General features: G+C 40.1%; 1 protein-coding gene across 1 annotated transcript in view; it reads right to left on the reverse strand.

The window, feature by feature from the left end:
- Window positions 1-276: 276 nt before the first annotated feature.
- Window positions 277-19,869, reverse strand: part of LOC101392057 (uncharacterized) — a 91,025-nt gene continuing 71,432 nt past the window's right edge. The window contains exons 3-5 of the mRNA XM_087426003.1: window positions 3,918-4,044; window positions 3,650-3,710; window positions 277-3,260 (exon numbers count right to left, since the gene is read on the reverse strand). Of these exons, the coding sequence (XP_087282129.1) occupies window positions 2,060-3,260; window positions 3,650-3,710; window positions 3,918-4,044 (1,389 nt within the window). The 3' untranslated portion in view covers window positions 277-2,059. The remainder of the gene's footprint in view (window positions 3,261-3,649; window positions 3,711-3,917; window positions 4,045-19,869) is intronic.

Genomic DNA, 19,869 nt, shown 5'->3' on the forward strand with positions numbered 1-19,869 from the left:
ACTTGTTAGGTTTTGGGTTAAGAATGAATGCGAAATTAGTTTCACGATAAAAATTATAATTATAAAAGACTAAAAGTTTCCCTGAGGAAAACATACCTGAATTTGTAGGCACATGATAAAATTGACTAACAATGTATAATGATTAAATGAAGAAAATTGCAAAGTATATCTGAAAATCCATAATCAAAATGAATTTTAATATATTTTCTGAGGAAATGAAAACCACAATAATATTTATTAGCATTCAATGGCTTAGAAAATGATTGATAAAATATATCAATGAAACAACTACAGAAATGTTTATTTCACAAGGAAATGCGCGGTTATAATGATATACAATCAAACATATTGAAAACATACTGAGGGAATATTTTCAGCTACAAGTAACAGGAAACACAGTCTTCCTGATATGAGAAAAGTAATTGTTCTCACATGAAAGAACTGGGTCAAGGCAGCCACTGCACAATGCAGCAGAGAAACAAACTCCCAGGTCCCTCTTTTCATGCCCCATTGTAGATGTCATGGTGAATCAGGATAACATCCTCACTAGCATAACAGCATAAGGGGTTTCCTATACACATTAGATCTTATAGAGATACAATCTAGAGAAGTGGGGAATCAGAGAATACTCCCAACCACAAAGGTCTGAATTAGGTCCCTGGTGGACAGAACAGGCCTTACAGAAAATTCTTAACTCTAATGGATCTTTAATGTGAAACTTGTGAAAACATCAGTTGAAAATACACCTTTAAGGGAATGGAAATAAAATAGTTGTTGGTTTTCAAGATAATTTTGACTAGAAGGGCAAAGAATCCAGAAAACAGGATCAAAGATGGTTTCTTCAAAGCTCCTATGTAACTGTCTCTCTCCTTGCATGGTGGTTCCAAAATATGCCTAATAACCTATTTGTTTCTGCCTTCCAAATTTCATGCGAGTGAGGCTATTGGTGAATTCCAACATGGAACCAGAGAGAAGATGGATTCTTAAAGACCTAGTTCTTCACATTACCCTCACTGACATAATGCAATAACAGGGTGACATGTCCAGCTCTAGATTTTGTTGTCCTATCACAGGCCTCTACTTAATTCAAAGTCTCTTCTCCAAATACCAGTTAGAAGGAAGGACAAAGACAAAAGGCCTAAATATGAAAATAGTAATTCACAGGAAAATATACTCTGACAAACTTGCCATACAAAAAAATTTATAAAAATTTATTCCAACTGTTTAATAGTATGGAAAATACAAACAGGCTTTTATACCCACCACCTCAAAAAAGGTGCTTTCTCAAAAAAAGGAACAATATACACAATGGATTAGGCATATCCAGGATCTGCAACACAAGACCAGTAAGGAAATCCCAACAAATACAAACTGTCATTTTTCAATGGCCCCTTAACACAGAACAATTAAAACATTATAGCAGAATTATCTCACCTCAATATTCATTTCTGAAAGTAATTAATAGAAATCCACAATCCAATGCTGCACTTTAAGAAAGAGGCTTGGTAAACACAATATATTTACAACTTTTATAACACCTCTTTCATGTTGCAAGTTTTCTAGAACGTTATACACAGATTAATTTCCATCAAGCTTTCTCATATTACTTACATTTATATTTCTTTCTGGAGGGAGATTCACATACAATGACCCAGGCCAATTGAAGTTTTTCTCATGCTGTTTACATTTAAGAGGTTTTTATCAAGTGAGTCCTTTCATACCTTCAGAAAGAACTCAGATGACAAAAGCTTTCCCACATTATCTACACTTACATGGTTTTTCCTCTAGCGTGCATTCTCACATATCTTTAAAAGTTTTCATGAGAAATAAGCACTTTCTCATTTGACTGACATTCATAGGCTTTCTCTCCAGTGTGACTTCTTTCACGTCTTTGAAGTGATCTGAGACAAGTGAATGGTTTCTCACATTCCTTACATTCACATAGTTTCTCTCTAGTATGATTTCTTTCATGTTTTCAAAGAGAACTGGAAGACATGAAGTCATTACTGCATTTTTCACATTCATATGGTTTCTCTCCACTATGAATTCTTTCATGGTTTCAAAGAGAACTAGAAGAAGTAAATACTTTACTGCATTTTTTACATTCATAGGGTTTCTCTCTTGTATGAATTCTTTCATGTCTTCGGAGAGAACTGGAAAAAGTGAATGCTTTGTTGCAATTTTTGCATTCATAGGGTTTCTCTCCAGTATGAATTCTTTCATGTAATTGAAGAGAACTTGAAAAAGTGAATGCTTTACTGCATTTTTTACATTCATAGAGTTTCTCTCCAGTATGATTTCTTTCACGTTGTCGAAGAGAACTGGAAGAAATGAATGCTTTACTGCATTTTTTACATTCATAGGGTTTCTCTCCTGTATGAATTCTTTCATGTACTTGAACATTACTGGAAAACCTGAAGGCTTTACCACATGTTTTACATTCATAGGGTTTCTCTCCAGTGTGAGTTCTTTCATGTAATTGAACATTATTGGAAAACCTGAAGGCTTTACCACATATTTTACATTCAAAGGGTTTCTCTCCACTATGAATTCTTCCATGTACTCTAAGTAAACTGGGAAAAGGGAAGGCTTTCCCACATTCCTTACATTTATAAGGTCCATCTCCAGTGTGAGTGATCATGTGTGACTGAAAGCTTGACGGATAATTAAAGGCTTTCCCACATTCCTTACATTTGTAGGGTTTCTCCCCAGTGTGACTCCTTTCATGTCTTCGAAATGCACTGGGAGTAATGAATACTTTCTCACATTCCTTACACTTATAAGGTCCATCTCCAGTGTGAAAGATCACGTGTGATCGAAGACTTGAGGGATTTGTAAAGGCTTTCCCACATTCCTTACATTCATAGGGTTTCTCTCCAGTATGAATTCTTTCATGTATTCGAAGATAACTTGAAGAAGTGAATGCTTTACAGCATTTTTTACATTCATAAAATTTATCTCCAGTATGAATTCTTTCATGTCTTCTAAGAGACTTGCAAAAAGGGAATGCTTTTCCACATTCCTTACATTTATATGGCTTCTCTCCATATTTTTGATCATCATATGCTTTCTGTTCAGTGTGACATCTAACGTGCCTTTTAAGGGATGAATGATGCATGAAGACTTTTCCACATGCACTGCATTTACATGGTGTAGCTCCTGTAGTTTTGTTGTTCAGATTAAGATTTGGAATAAGGCTGAAATTTTCTCCACATTGACTACCCTCTTCACTTTCACAGAGTCTCTCCACCATATGACATCTGTAAAAGATGAGAAGGACATTATTATTGATTTCTTTATTAATGATTATATATTTCTTATATATATTATGATTTATAGGAAAAGTTAAGGTTTTCTGCCTTGTGTGAATTCTCGGAAATTGAATATACTGAATGCTTTGGACGAGTACATCACCCCTGCTATTATGCAAACAGTGATATCCATATATAGGGCTTACTAATACTATTTCCAAGTGAACTATTTTGCAAAAACTAAATCTTTATATCACACTTCAGAAAGTATATTTTGAAAATTTTCTAAGAATAGCCAAATTTGAAACAACATTTGTTTTGTTTACATCTTTTAAAAATTTTATAACATACCAGGATTCTCATGTGAGACACTGCTTTCCATTACGAGTGAGACTCACCTTAGTTTTCTCATCTCATTTTTGTATTGATCTTCAATATCATGTTCTTTCCATGTTTTTCCTGAAATGCAGACCCAGAAAATTGATCACAAAGTATTAGAAATTATAGAAAAAATTTTAGATTCTAAGTCCTTGATGAGCTGTGACCATTTCTAGTTTATTTACCAATACCACCCCCCCTTCCACGTTCTACATCTTGGAACCATGTTGATGGGAAAGAAACATTTGTTCTCTAATTGATGAAGGGAAGGAATGTCCTCATTCTTACCTATAGAGGCCAGGTTCCTGAAGGTTTCCAACATCACATCTCTGTAGAGTTTCTTCTGTGAAGGATCCAGTAAAGCCCACTCCTCTGGGGTGAAGATCACAGCCACATCCTCAATGGCCACTGAGTCCTAAAACATCACATGTGTGTGTACAGTAGGATGTATAAGACTGACAACACTGGTTATCTACACTCCATTTGTAGGATGATTACATGTGACTCTGTCATCTCCAAACATTTATTCTTTGATGTGATCATTAAAAACTCACTCTTTTACTGTACACACTTCCTTATAAATTTAACAGCATTATGAATGCATGGAATCATTTACACATTTTTACTGTAACCAAATTAAAGCATATTTTTCTCTAATGACATGGTCTAGAGCATGCTGGGAAATGACAGAAATGCTATATACATGAAACAAATATTATCATTTTAAAGCCAGTGATTCCTTGTGAGAAAAATTATTTTATCTCCTTGTTTATTACCCACCAGTTACAGAACTCCATGAGACAGAGGATTAAGTCTACATGAGGTCTCAATGGATAAAAACAGTGAAGAACCAGAAGCCTTTTTTTCTAGTCCCATCACCAAACAGAATCCAGGAGGACTGTAGAAATCGAACTTTTTAACAAAGCCCAGTTGCCCACATTATCCTAAAGAACTCCAGGTAATCATTACAAGTAATCAGATGCAGCTGGCTGAATGTAAATATTCTTGTGGGGAAGCATTGCTTTTAACTTGTGTAATATTTATCATTGACTTGTTTCTTCCCTTCTCTTTGTATGATTTAATGGAGCTAGAAAGTTATTCAGAACTTTGAGCTCAGACTTAAGGAAGAAGGCATGACAGCTTAGACCATAAAATACTGATACTCATGTACCCCAAGGCTACCTCCCAACAATTTTAAGAACATATAGTGAGGGGCTGGCTTGGTGGCACAGTGATTAAGTTCACACATTCCACTTCGGTGGCCCAGGGTTCACTAGTTTAGATCCTGGGTGTGGACCTACTCACCGCTCATCAAGCCATGCTGAGGTGGCATCCCACATAAGAAGAGCTACAGCTTTACAACTTTGATACACAACCATGTACTGGGACTTTTGGGAGAAAAAAGAAAAAGAGGAAGATTGGCGCTGGGTGAATCTTCCTCAAAAACAAAAAAGAACACATAATGAGATAATAATATGCCATAAGCACTCTTTCTGATCAAACACTAACAGTGTACCCTGAGCCTTGGTGGCTTTGAAGGGCAGGTTACAAGCTATAATTTGCAATGGAGTTGATTGAAGTCCACAAAGCTTTGTATTTCAACAATCCCCTTATCAGGGATTATAAATTCCAGTAGGCAGGAAATGAGGAAGGACAGAGGTGAACTGAACAGTGTGATGAAACAACAGGATTACATTGTAGTCTATGGAATACGTCATACAAGAACAGCAAAATATACATTCTTCTCAAGTTCACATGGAACATTCACCAAGACAAACCACATTTTGGGACATAATGCACACATTAACAAATGTGAAAGAGGAGAAATAAAAAAAATATGCTCTCACACCACATAGGCATTCATCTAGAAGTCAATAACAGCAAGATAGTTGGAAGAACCTGAAATATATGGAGACTTAACAACATACTCCTAAATAATACATAGGATAAATGAAGAAGTCTCAAGAGAAAAAAAAAATTATTTTGAACTTAATGAAATGACAATATAACACATCAAAGGTTCTTGGATGCAGCAAAAGCAGTGCGCATAGTGGGAAATGTATGCCATGGAACAAATACACTGGACAAACCAAAGATCTTTAATCAATAATGTAAGCATTTACCTTAGGAAACAATAAAAAGAAGACCAAATTAAACCCAAATTAAGCATAATAAAAGAAATAAGACAAATTAGAACAGAAATCAATGTCATTGTGGGAAATCAATGGAGAAAATTAAAACAAAAAATCTGGTTATTTGACAAGACTAATAAAATTGACCAGGGGGCTGGTACCATGGCTTAGTGGTTAAGTGTGCACATTCCGCTACTGGCGGCCCGGGTTCGGCTCCCGGGTGCGCACTGATGCACCGCTTCTCTGGCCATGCTGAGGCTGTGTCCCACATATAGCAACTAGAAGGATGTGCAACTATGACATACAACTATCTACTGGGGCTTTGGGGAAAAGAAAAAAAAAAGGAGGAGGATTGGCAATAGATGTTAGCTCAGAGCTGGTCTTCCTCAGCAAAAAGAGGAGGATTGGCATGGATGTTAGCTCAGGGCTGATCTTCCTCACAAAAAAAATAAATAAATAAATAAATAAATAAATAAAAATTGATCATCATCTAGTCAAGATAACAAAGAAAAGATGGAAGACATAAATTACTAATATCAAAAAGGAAAGGAAAGAGAAATGAAAATAAAAAAGGATTTGATAAAATCCAACATCTATTTATGATAACATATTAGTAATAGAGGGGAATTTTCACTTCTTAAGAAGAACATCTTTATGAAATCTTTATGAATCACATTTGTTCCATATGGCATGACTGTCTCTGTGAAACATCTGAAAGAATTCACAACAAGAGAAATAACTCCTGGAATTAATAAGAGAGTACAGCAAGGTTGAAGAATACGTTAGTCTATTGCTTTTCCTATCAACCCACACAATATACAGTCAAGTGATCTTTGACAAAGAAGGAAGGCAATTCAAATGAAAGAGAAAGTCTTTTAAACAAACATTGGTGGAAATAATGGATATCCACAAGCAAACACACACAGAAAACAAATGTAGACCCGTGCCATACAGTTTTCATAAAAATTAAGTCAAAACACATCACAGATCTAAATGTAAAATGCAAAAGGAATAAACTCCTAGAAGATAACACCGGAGAATATCTAAATGACCTTGGGTTTGGAAATGAATTTTTAGATAAAAAACCGAAAAGCAAGGTCCATGAAAGAATAAAAACTAAAATTTTACTTCATTAAAATGGAAAACTCCTGCTCTGAGAAAGACAGTGTTAAGAGAATGACAACACAACTCACAAAGTAAGAGAAAACCTTTGTCAAACACTTAGATAAATAAGAATGACAACACAATTCACAAAGTAAGAGAAAACCTTTGTCAAATACTTAGATAAATGACTTGTACCTGAAATATCCAAAGAACTCTTGAAACTCTACAGTGAGAAGACAAACAACCCAATTAAAAATGGGCAAAAGATCAGAACAGACAGCTCACTGAAGAAGATATATAAATAGGAAATAAGCAATATGAAAACATGCTCCACATCATGTATCATTGGGAAAATGCAAAGAAAACAATGAGGTATCATTAAATGCTTATTAAATGGGTACAACTCTCAGAACACCAAATATTGGTGAAGATGCAAAGTTACAAAAAATCCTCATTTATTGCTGGTGGAAATGGAATTTGGTGTCTATAATGGAAGACAGAAACTTTCTTTCAAAACAAAATACACTGTTACCACAGAGAGTAAGATCCAGCAATCACACTCCTGGGTATTTTTCCAAATGAATTGAAACCTTATGTTCACACGAAACCTACACATAAATGTTTATAGGCACTTTATTCATAATTGGCAAGAGTTAGAGTTTATAGCAAGATGTCCTTCAAGAGTCGAATACACAGGGCCGGCCCTGTGGCTTGGTGGTTAAGTGCGCGCGCTGCGATGCTGGTGGCCCGGGTTCGGATCCTGGGTGCGCATCGAGGCACCACTTCTCCGTTCATCCTGAGGCCGAGTCCCGCATACAGCAACTAGAAGGATGTGCAGCTACGACATACAACTATCCACTGGGGCTTTGGGGGGAAAAATAAAATAAATAAAATCTTTAAAAAAAAAAAAAAAAGAATCAAATACACAAAAACAATCAGTGGAGTATCCATATGATGAAATACTGTTCAGTGATAAAAAGAAATGAGGTATCAAGCCATGAAAACACATGAAGGAAACTTAAAAGTATATTGCAAAGAAAAGAAGCCAGTGTGACAAGGCTATGTAGTGTATGATTCCAAGTATACGATGTTCTGGAAAAGACAAAAGCATGAGCAAGTAGAAATATCTTTGAGTGTGAAAGATTTGGGGGTTGGAGGGAGGGATTAGCACAGAGGATTTTTTTTTTTTTTTAAAGATTTATTTATTTATTTTTCCCCCCAAAGCCCCAGTAGATAGTTGTATGTCATAGCTGCACATCCTTCTAGTTGCTGCACGTGGGACGCGGCCCCAGCATGGCCAGAGAAGAGGCGCGTCGGTGCGCACCCGGGATCCGAACCCGGGCCGCCAGCAGCGGAGCGCGCGCACTTAACCGCTAAGCCACGGGGCCGGCCCAGCACAGAGGATTTTTAGGGAAGCGAAACTATACTACATGATATGGAAATGATAGATACATGTTGTTACACATTTGCCAAAACCCACACATTGTACAACACAAAGAGTCAATGCTAATGTACACTGTGCACTGTGATGCATCAATATGGGTTTGGAAATTGTAACAAATGTACCACAGTAACACAAAATGAGAAAAAGAGTGCAAACTGTGTGGATGCAGAGAGAAGGGTTATTTGGCAACTAGCTGTAAATTCTGACCAACTGTTCTGTAAACCTAAAACTGCTCAAAAAAATGAAGGCTTTCAAAAAAAAAAAAGATGAAGACAGACTCATTACATTCACCCCTGGTGACTCAAACAGGACATCTCTCATCCAACTGATTTCAATAAGCCAGTATGGTGCTCTATGAGCCTGAGACCCACAAGGGAGGTGAAACTTCCACCGAATGCCTTGTTGGAGAGCAGGGCACTGTATACTCTGAGAGGTGCCATGGTCACTCTCAGTAGCATCAGAACTCCAAGGTGGATAACGAGTGTTCTGGTGAGTTCTTGTATTGTGGACTTAGTAACGTACAGACAAGTGTTACCTTGATTTCTATTTTGGCTATCTGTGAGTCAGGAGCTTCCCAAAGTTCTTTTTCCACAAAGGCGCATCTCTCAGACAATCATCCAAGAGTTTGTGAACATATGTAAACGAGGCCAATTTTTGGCCAGTAGTACGACGACTGCCTGATGTTTGGATAGCTCTGGTGACACTTCAGTTAGATTCTTCATCAGGGATGTCCCAATTAAGGGATGAAGAGCAGCAACTCTCCACTGAGCTCCATCATGTATGAATGTGTATCGTTGTCCTTAAAGTCTATGCACTCCCCAGTGCTGTGCATTCAGTTAACCCCAAGCAACTACCCAAGGAACCAAGGTGTCTGAGAGAGAAGTGACACCCTCCAGCACCCTAGCATCTTTCAAAAAACTGAAGAAACAAATGCCATGCCCCTCCTGCAGGTGACATAAGTTACAGGGCCAAGGTTAGGCTCTATCATACCACAAGTAGGTGTCAGTACCTGGGATATGCTGGTGGGAGGCTGTTTCCAGGGCCAAAGGCATAATAGGCACCTCGGTAGAGGGTCACATGCTCAGTGCTTGTGAGAGCCTCTATTTTCAAGAGATCTCAGTACCTGGTGATAATAAAAGCTCTAATAGCATATAGTGTGGGGACTAGGGCAGTTTCTTGCATCAGAAGCCTATGGACAACTTAAAACCCTCCTCCAAAGAGCCTCAAGGGTTAGAGGCCTCCTCCATGACAACTGGTTGCTTTGTAGTTTTTAAGGAACCCGGGCTTAAGTCGAGTATGAACTAATCCCTTTGCTGTGCCAAATGCAATCTGTGGGTGTTGTCCACTATAACCCAGAGGGTCAGGATCTTTATTGCAATAGATGCAGGGGTGGCAGCAGCAGAGTTACTCAGGGGTCCTGGGGAGCCCTCTATAAGCCTGTTACCTACTGCCTGCTTTTTCCAATCTCTTCTTTGTGAAATAATTGCTCTTTAACCAGTGACTGCCTGATGGGCTCAGCTCATTCACAGGGCATAACCATCCTTGAAGCCAGACTCCCCCTAATGTCAAGGTGACCCCAGCTTCAGCCTCACCTTCACTCTAAACACACAGACAGATTCCACTCAAGACATTGACTGAGGACTACATTAAGGAGCGCCTCATTCCCAGACTCCTGCTCCCAAAGGAACTGAAACTACCAACTCAGAGTCTTCTGTACACAGAACCAGGCGTGGTGGGTGAACAGTGCACACAGGGCAGCACAGCTCACAGGAGGAGCTGCCCAGCAAGCAGCAGCTCACAGTGCAGGAGCCTCCAGGCTTTCTCATCAGCCCGTCCAGACAAGAAGGCCTAGGGGAAAGGGAGGGGTGAGGCTTAAGTGTTCAGAAGCCAAACACCAAATATGTGGACCCTGGCCACTCATTACAAGAACAAACCTGTTACCCCTGTAAGAGAAATAGGCATTTACACTAGCTTGTTTTTGTGTGTGTGTGTGTGAGGAAGATCAGCCCTGAGCTAACATCTATTGCCAATCCTCCTCCTTTTACTCCCTAAAGCCCCAGGAGATAGTTGTATGTCATAGTTGCACATCTTGCTAGTTGCTGTATGTGGGATGCGGCCTCAACATGGCTGGACGAGTGGTGGTTGGTGCGCGCCCGGGATCTGAACCCGGGCCACCAGTAGCGGAGCGCGTGCACTTAACTGCTAAGCCACAGGGCTGGCCCTGAGAATAGCCTTTTAAATGTCAATGTTCCCTCAGGACATGGACACACAAAAACGGACCTGAAAATGTAAAATGCACTTGAGAACTTAAGTACGTCCATCTCATATCATGAGGCTCTCTTGCCTAAATAGAACAAAAATTCTATTTGGTTCCACAATTTTCTTGCCTTATTCACATCGTATCTCTCAATCATCTTAACATTTGAAAACCACAAGTGCTAATGGAAACAAGAATCAAAGGGCTGCCATCTTCAACCGATAAAGGAATCCAAGGACAGAAACATGAATATTTGAATTAGCCCATAGGAGAAACCTGCTTGCCCACAGTTCAGAAGGAAAATCCATGTTCGGAAAGTTGACCATATTCCAAAACTTAGGCTGTAAATACTCCTGGTTGAGACGTAACCCCTAGAGGGCTTTGTGCCTGGGATGGAGGGAGGGGACACCTGAGCAGCCACAGGAATGAACTCTGGGAGCTCCACATAGCCCCCCTTCTTCTGTGAGCATGGAAGCACTGCCCCCCCCAGGCTTCCATTCTCACAAGTGAGGAAACTCGCAGCCGGATTCAGTTTAAGATTCTGACCCAAATGAACTCCCAAATTCATAAACCCTCTGTCCACAGGACAGAACTCGTCATCTTCACAGACTTCTCAATGTCCACAGTTCATGCTCTCGGTGCACCTACAGTGTGGATGCAAAACTCAAACACAGCATTTAAAATGTCCGGGAGTAAGGAACCAGGACCACAACCTCAGAAAGGGCATCACTCCCTGACCCCGTGTGCACATGCACCCCCAGCTTTCCAGGGCTCTGCAGCTCCTCTCAGTATAGAGGCTCCTTCCATGGGGGGTGTGAGCAGTAGGACACCTGCAGGGGGAGGCTCCCCAGGAAGAACAACTGGGCCTTCCAGTCCTTCCCTTTGCAGGCCCAAGGGGGCCTTAGCTTGGGTCTTTGAGTGCAGGTCTCTGCTCCCCACTGGAGATGCTTTGGATCATCATTGTTATTTTAAATAACACAAACCCAGTGTTTGAATAATCCAGCAAAATCACTTAAACCCAGCCTTTCTGTGGAAAATAAGGAAGAAAATTATGACACCCTTTTACTGGTTCCACTAGAAAACCCTAAATATCTATTCTTTTCAGAAAAAAAGATGCCAGTTAATGATTATTTCCATGGCAAGAAATCACACTTAGACACACATGGTCTGCGTGTCTAAGCCCTGGAATTTTATTTGAAAACATCCAAAAATAAAGAACAGACCTCAGAAACTTACTACACACCTTCAGGGGAAGAAAGAGCACAATAAGTACTCTTAACAAATGAAATGTAACACAAGAATATTTTACTTTTTCTAAAAATCACCTCTTTGTTGCCTGTTTATTTCATACTGTCTTCCAAGTCTTATTGATTAAATATATTTACCTTTATTGAAAAACAGAGACTTAAGTGAATAAATGTTTTCAAGGTCACAAACCCAGGGAGGGGCAGTGCCCACAGGGCAGATCAGCCAGGAAACACTCGGAAGAGGAACCTCCACCCAAAGGACTTCCCAGAGGATGTCTGTGCCCAGAAAGATCCTGTCTGAAATGCACCACGGAGGATGAATTGTTGATAACGACGCTTTGAATTGGAGAGGAGAAGTTGGCACTGGGGAATGAGGGGAGAGATCTGAAAATTTAGGGACTTATAGTCAGCCCCAGGAAGAGCTAGCCTCGAGGGGACACAGCTGTGAATTTGAGACTATACTTCCCAAACATTTGGAAAACTCAGGAGAAAATCGGTGTCTTCTGGGGAGAAAGGAGGCAGCACGGAGCCCACAGTCCACAGGGTCTCCCGCACACGAATCTCAGGGACTGAGCCACGATTGTCCCTGATGACCCTCCCCGTGGTCACCGCACCATCTGGGGACACGCGGGGCTGCGGGCGCAGAGCTGCCCAGAGAGGCTCCGGGGCCGCAGTCGCCGCGCGCAGTGACCACAGGACGCCCGGGGTCCCGGCTGCCGGCCCCGCCCCCACGCTGCGGCCGGAGGGGACTGAGGTCCGAGCGGCGCCCCCGCGGACTCGGGTCCGCAGACTCGGAGGCGACCGCGGGGAGGCCGGTCCCGCCACGGCCGGTTCCGACCAGCCCCTCCTCCCCGTGTCCTCACCCCGGGGCCGCACACTCACCATTTCTAGTCTCCCGAGTCCCCTGAGTCCTTCCTATGACTCCCACGGCCAGTGCAGATCACAGCCTCTATCAGGCTGAACCACCAGGTAACATTAAGGGCAGGGGACAATTGATCTGGAGCACAACAGGAGCGAGAAGGGAGATCCAGGTAGGCAGTGTGCACTGCCCCACCCACCTGCCCCAGCGACTCCCGATTGGACAGTCCGGTGGGCCCTGCCCCCTCGTGACTGAGTGACAGCGGGCAGGAGGCCGCATGGTTCAACGGAACCACAGTAGGCTAGCGGGCTGGAACCTGACTCACCCGGCACACTTGCATTTAAACAGAACTTTTTCCTGGCCTGGGGCTGCCTCTGCTCTTTTCACCCAGCTCTTTGTGAACACGTGGGCACAGGTGTGCACAGGGAAATCCTGATTGAGTTGCCAAATGGAGCAAGTAAGTACCAACCATGAGGGTGGCCCAGGCCAGGCCACACTGAAACAAGAGTGTTTTATGTCCTCTAGAGGTCAAGGGCTTGATGTAACTCTGCGAAGCCAGTCATGGAACCCTGACCCTTGTTTAGAAACGCAGACACTTAGGTCCGCCCGGTGGCTTAGCGGTTAAGTGCGCGCGCTCCGCTGCTGGCAGCCGGTTTGGTGCCGGCGCCGGCGGCGCACGGACGCACCGCTTCTCCGGCCATGCTGAGGCCGCGTCCCACATACAACAGCTAGAAGCATGTGTAGCTATGACATACAACTATCTACTGGGGCTTTGGGGGAAAAATAAAATAATAGAATAGAATAGAATAGAGTAGAATAGAATAGAATAGAATAGAATAAAAAGAAATGCAGACACTTAAATGTGACCTCACCATCTGTAATAGAGAGTCAGGCACCATTTTAATCTGTGATCCTTGCTAGCGATGAGCCTTCCACCCATCCCTTCCCCACCCCACTCACTTGGTGGTGCTTAAGATAAAGAATCCCAGAGCACTTGGCTCTGGTGGGAAGTTTGAATTCTACAGCCCTACCTTGTGTGCAAGGACTCTTCTCAGTCTTGTAAGCATGGGCCCATCAGGATGATTTCTAACTGACCGCATTTCTTATCAACAGTGTGACTGAGTTGTTTTTCAGAAAATTTGCACAGTCACGTAGACAGAGTATGAGGAAATCTTGACCTGAAATAAAATCAGAACCAAAGACTCTCCTCCTCCCCATGGAACCAAAGGACCAGGACATGATTGGAACTTGAAAGTCAGACTCTCATCAGAGGTGAGGGGTCCACAGTCCAGGAAGATCTCGTGTTAAAACCCCTTCCCCACCGTATCATAAAGATTTAAAACCTCACCATAAACCACCTTACCATAAATGCTTACAGCCCTCCAAACCAAACTTGCCCCACTAGCATTCCCACATGCCAGCCTATTCTCTCTAACTTCTTAAATTTTGCCCCAAATCCTGAATTGAAGTGACAGATTTGAGAGCATATGCATCCTGTCTCCTTGCAGATTGATCTAGCAATAAAGCTGTTTTCTTTTCCCAAATGCAGATGCAGTAAGAATTGGCTTTTTGATGTGCACTGGGTAGGAAAACACCAACTTGTGCAGTAACAGTCTAACCACAGGGTGTGACATGTGTTCAATAAAGTCTCAAGTGTACATTTTACACTGGAAGGACATTTATTTTAGATCCCTCTTCACTCGTGTCCCTAGAGACCTCTCAAATGTTATCCACTATGATATCCCTAAGCAACTGATTTCTATTTTCATTGATATAAGAAAAACAATAAATCCCTATGTAAATGTGGGATGCACTGGAAACTCCTCCCCCACCCCGGCTTTATTGAGGTATGACTGACTAATAAAACTGTCCATATTTAAGATTACAACATGATGACTTGATATACGTATACAATTTGAATACTTAAAATTTGCTAAGACAGTGGATTAAGTCTTCTCACACACACACACACAAAATGTAACTAAGTACCTAGGAGTAGAATTGATGGGTCATATGGTAATTTTAGGTTTTATATTTGAGGAACTCCCAGACCTTTTCCCACCGTGGCTACACCATTTATTCACATCACACATGTATGAGAGTTCAAATTCCTAAATATATCCTCAAAAAACCTTGTTGTTATCTCACTTTTTGATTCTAGCCATCCTAGCAGTCGTGAAGTGGCATCTCATTGGGGTTTTGATTTGCACTTCCTTGATGGCTAATGATGCCCAGCATCTTTTCATATGCTCTTGACCATGGGTCTATCTTCTTGGGAAAATAGTGTATTGAGATCCTGTGCCATATTTAAAAAGAGTTATTTGACTTTTTATAATTTAGTTTTAAGAGGTCTTTAGATATTTTCAATAGCACTTCTTTATCAGATATATGATTTGCAAAATTTCTTCCATTCTGTGGGTTGTGTTTTCACTCTCTTGACTTAAAAATTTTACTTTTAATTGTGGTAATATTCATATACCATAAAATTTACATTTTTACAATTTTTTAAGTGTATACTTTAGTTGTAGCACATATCAGAATTTGCTTTCTTTTTTTCTTTTTTTTTTTTTGTGAGGAGATCAGCCCTGTGCTAACATCTGCCAATCCTCCTCTTTTTTTGCTGAGGAAGACTGGCCTTGGGCTAACATCCGTGCCCATCTTCCTCCACTTTATATGGGAGGCTGCCACAGCATGACTTGCCAAGCAGTGCGTCAGTGTGCGCCTAGGATCCAAACCGGTGAACCCCGGGCCGCCGCAGCAGAGCGCACGCACCTAACCACTTGCGCCACCCGGCCAGCCCCTTGCTTTCTTTTTCAAGCTGAATAATACGCCATTGTATGTATGTGCCAAATTTTTTCATCCATTCATCTGTTGATGGGCACTTGGGTTACTTCCACCTTTTGGCTATTGTGAATAATGCTAATATAAACACAAGTGGACATATATCTAAATCTTTACTTTCAATTCTACTTTAACTCCCAGCAGTAGAATTACCAGTTCAGATGGTAACTCAGTTAAGAATAGCCATGTTGTATTTCATACAATCAACATAATTTTATATTCCCCACGATAGTACACAAGGGTCCCAAAGGGTGTTTTCACTCTCTTGATTGCGTCCTCTGAAGCACAAAAGTCATTAATTTGATGAAGTACGAATTACCTATTTTTTTTTTTCTGTTTTTGTTCTTGGTGTCTTAATTTAATAATTCTTCGCAAAATCCAAGGTGGTAAATTATTACTATATTGTATCTAACTGTGTTATATTTTACTCTTCTGTTTGGGTGTGTATCCTTTCCAGTAAATTATTGTATGTGGTATCATGTAAGGATAAAACCTCTTTCTTTTGCATATGGCTGTCCATTTGACAGAGCACCAATTTATGAAAAGAATATTCTTGCCCCATTATTGGCACTTTTTTCATATATAAGTTGATCACAGCTGTATGGGTTTATTTCTCAAATCTCAATCTATTCCATGGATCTCTATGTCTATCCTTGTGTTAGTACCACACACTCTTGATTACCACTGCATGTTACAAAGTTTGAAATCACTAAATGTTAGTCCTACCACTTTGCTTTCTGTTTCAAGATTGCATTGGCTAATCTGATTCCCTTGCAATTCCCCATAATTTTAGGAAAGAGCTTGCCAATTTGTATCAAGGAATAAGCTGGGCCACTATGGAAAACAGTATGGAGATTCCTCAAAAAATCAAGGATAGAACTACCATATGATCCAGCTATTCCACTGTTGGGTATTTATCCAAAGAACTTGAAAACACCAATTTGTAAAGGTACATGCACCCCTGTGTTCATTGCAGCGTTATTCACAATAGCCAAGACTTGGAAGCAACCTAAGGGACGAATGGATAAAGAAGATGTGGTATATATACACAATGGAATACTACTCAGCCATAAGAAACGATGAAATCCAGCCATTTGTGACAACGTGGATGGACATTGAGGGTATAATGCAAAGTGAAATAAGTCAGAAGGAGAAGGTCAAATACCGTATGATTTCCTTCATTAAGTAGTAGATAATAACAACAATAAACAAACACATGGAGACAGAGATTGGATTGGTGGTTACCAGAGGGGAAGGGGGGAGGGAGGAGGGTGAAAGGGATAATTCGGTACATGCGTGTGGTGATGGGTTGTAATTAGTATTGTGGTGGTGAACATGATGTAATCTATGCAGAAATAGAAGTATAATGATGTACACCTGAAATTTTTACAATGTTATAAACCAATGTTACTGCAATAAATAAAAAATTAAAAAAAAAAACATAGGAATAAACTGGGATCATGACAGGTATGTGCTGAATTTCAGGTCATTTGGGGAACAGTGCCATTTCAACAATGATAAGTCTTCTGATTCATGTAATTGAGATGCTTTCCCATTTATTTATACATTTTTAATTTCTTTTGCCCATATTTTACAGTTGGCTGGGTATTCATACTGTACTTCTTTTGCTAAATTTATTCCTATGTATTTTATTCCTCTTGATTTTGTTGTCAATACATTTCTTAATTTTATTATCAGATTGTTCATTGCAAATGTATAGAACTACAATTGATTTTTATATTTTGATCTTGTGTCCTACCATTTGCTGACCTAATTATCAGTTCTAATATTGTTTTAGTGGATTTCTTAGAGTTTTCTAGAAATAAGTTTTCTCAGCTGGAAGTAAAGATAGTTTTACATCTTCCTAACCAAGCTTTATGCATTTTATTTTCTTGTCTTTCATAATGGTCCTGGCTAAAATCTCTAGTATATTCTAAAATAGAATTGGCAAGAGCAGACGTACTTCTTTGGTGCATTATCTTCAGAGAAAAGTATCCAGTCGTTTACAATTAATATATTAGCTGTGGCTTTCCATGATGCTCATTATGATGTTAGCATATTTCCTTCTAGTCCTGGTAATCTGAGTGCTTTAATCGTGAAAGGGTACTAGATTTTCTCACTTATCTTCCCTGAGTCTTTTGAAATGACCTGCCATTTTTCCTTTGTATTCTATTGATGTCCTTTATTATTATTAAATAAATGGATTTTGAGATGGTAACCCAGACTTTCTTCCCTGGAATAAATCCCACTTTGTCATGGTGTATAATCTTTGTATATTGCTGGATTGGGTTTGCTGGTATTTGTTGTAGTGGCCTCACAAAATGAGTGCAAATTATTCTCTCCATTCTAATTTCTAAAAGAGTGTGTGAAGAAGCGGCATTTAAGAATATTTCTGTTTCAGAGAATTCTGCATTGAAGCCATCTCGGCCTAGCCTATCATTGTGGGTGGTTGTTTACTAATTCAACCCCTTCACTTGCTGTAGTTCTATCCAGATTTTCCACTTATTCTTGATTTAGGTTCAGTAGTTTGTGTCTTTTGAGGAATTTGTCCATTTCATCTCAGTTATCCAATTTGTTGCCATACAATTTTTCATTGAATTCTTTTATAATCCTTTTATTTCTCTAATTCAGTAGAAATATCCCTCTTCCTTTCTGATTCCATGAATTTGAATCTCCTCCCCTTCTCTGTAGATCAGTCTAGCTAAAGATTTGTCAATTTTGTTAATTTCTCCATAGAACCCACTTTTGTTTTCATTGATTTTTCTCTATGGCTTTTCTATCCCTTATTTCATTAATTTCTGCTCTAATTTTTATTATTTCCTTTTCTATTCGCTTTGGGTTTGGGACCTCGTCTTTTCAAGTCTGTTAAAGTAAAAGGATAGGTTTTGAGATCTGTCTTCTTTGTATAGGCATTAATAGCTATAAACTTATTTCTTTCTACTGTTTTAGATGCAGGCCATAAACTTTGACCCTTCAAGTGTGATATAATGTTCCTCATTATCTCTAGAGATATTTTTTGTTTTAAAGTCCATTTTACCAGGTATTTGTATCATCTCTCTAGCTTTCTTGTGGTGGCTATCTCCAGATGTTCATTTTCCTATGCTTTTACTTTAAAGCTCTTTGCATCTTTGTTTTTTTTGTTTTTTTGTTTTTTTTTAACTTATTTTTTATTTTTTCCCCAAAGCCCCAGTACATAGTTGTACGTCATAGTTGCACATCCTTCTAGTTGCTGTATGTGGGATGCGGCCTCAGCATGGCCGGAGAAGGGGTGCGCCGGTGTGTGCCCAGGATCCGAACCGGGGCCACCAGTAGTGGAGCGCACGCACTTAACCACTAAGCCACGGGCCGGCCCCGCTCTTTGCATCTTTGAATCTAAAGTGTGCTTCCTGTACATAGCATATATTTAGATCCTGGTTTGTTTATTTCTTTAATCTGAGGTGACAATCTTCTGCCTTTTAGTATAATGTAAGCCATTCACATTTAGTATTACTGACATAGTTGCAATTACACCTACCATTCTGCTTTTGGTTTTATGAATTCTGATGTTGCCTTTAGTTTCTCCTCTCCTTTATGGCTTTCTATTATATTAATTGAATACCTTCTAATGTATATTGTTATTCTGTTTATGACTTCCTTATCCTGCCTTTAAAACCTTTCCCTTCCTGTAGTTCTTTGGAGCGCCTCTCTACTTGCTACATGAGATGCTGCCCAATTGATGAATTGTTCAATAAAGCTACTTAGATCTTTAAAACTTACTAGGTTGAGTTTTTGTTATGTCACAGATTTGGTGGCAGCAACGGGATCCGGAGCAAACTTCTGACAGCATTTGTGGACAGTGAGAATCCCAGGCAAGGTACCCATGAACCCCTTTTGAGTTCTCTGTCTTTCTCACTATTTCTGGATAAGTTACATCTTGGTTCTGAGTTCCACTCTCTTGCCGAAACCTCCCAATATAATTAGCTTTCCAGTCACTTTCTCACTTTTCTGGAATCACTAGTTTCACATTGGGAACTGCTGGTTGTCCAGACCACAATTCCCCATTTTATTGGAAGACCAAGTTCTTGGTTCTGTCCCCACTTTCCATGTTGTGAACTGCTCATGACAGCTCCAGGTTCCCATCTGTTTGGAATCAGTCTACAGTCCCTATCTGTTGAGGTCTGCTGGTTCACTCCATTGCCCATTTCCAGGTTCCACATTGGGAACTGATTATGTGCATAGGGCATTTTCTTGGACCGTCTGCAGTAACATCCTTTGGTTACTGCTGGTATGTTAAAGTGCATATGTTTGTTTTTCTTATGTTATGTAACTAAAGACTATTGCTAACCAGGATCTCAGAGACAAAAAAGCTGCAAAAGT

This window comes from Ceratotherium simum, chromosome 39 (genome assembly GCF_057802395.1).
Source record: "Ceratotherium simum simum isolate JZ-2026a chromosome 39, ASM5780239v1, whole genome shotgun sequence".
NCBI classification, from domain to species: Eukaryota; Metazoa; Chordata; class Mammalia; order Perissodactyla; family Rhinocerotidae; genus Ceratotherium; species Ceratotherium simum.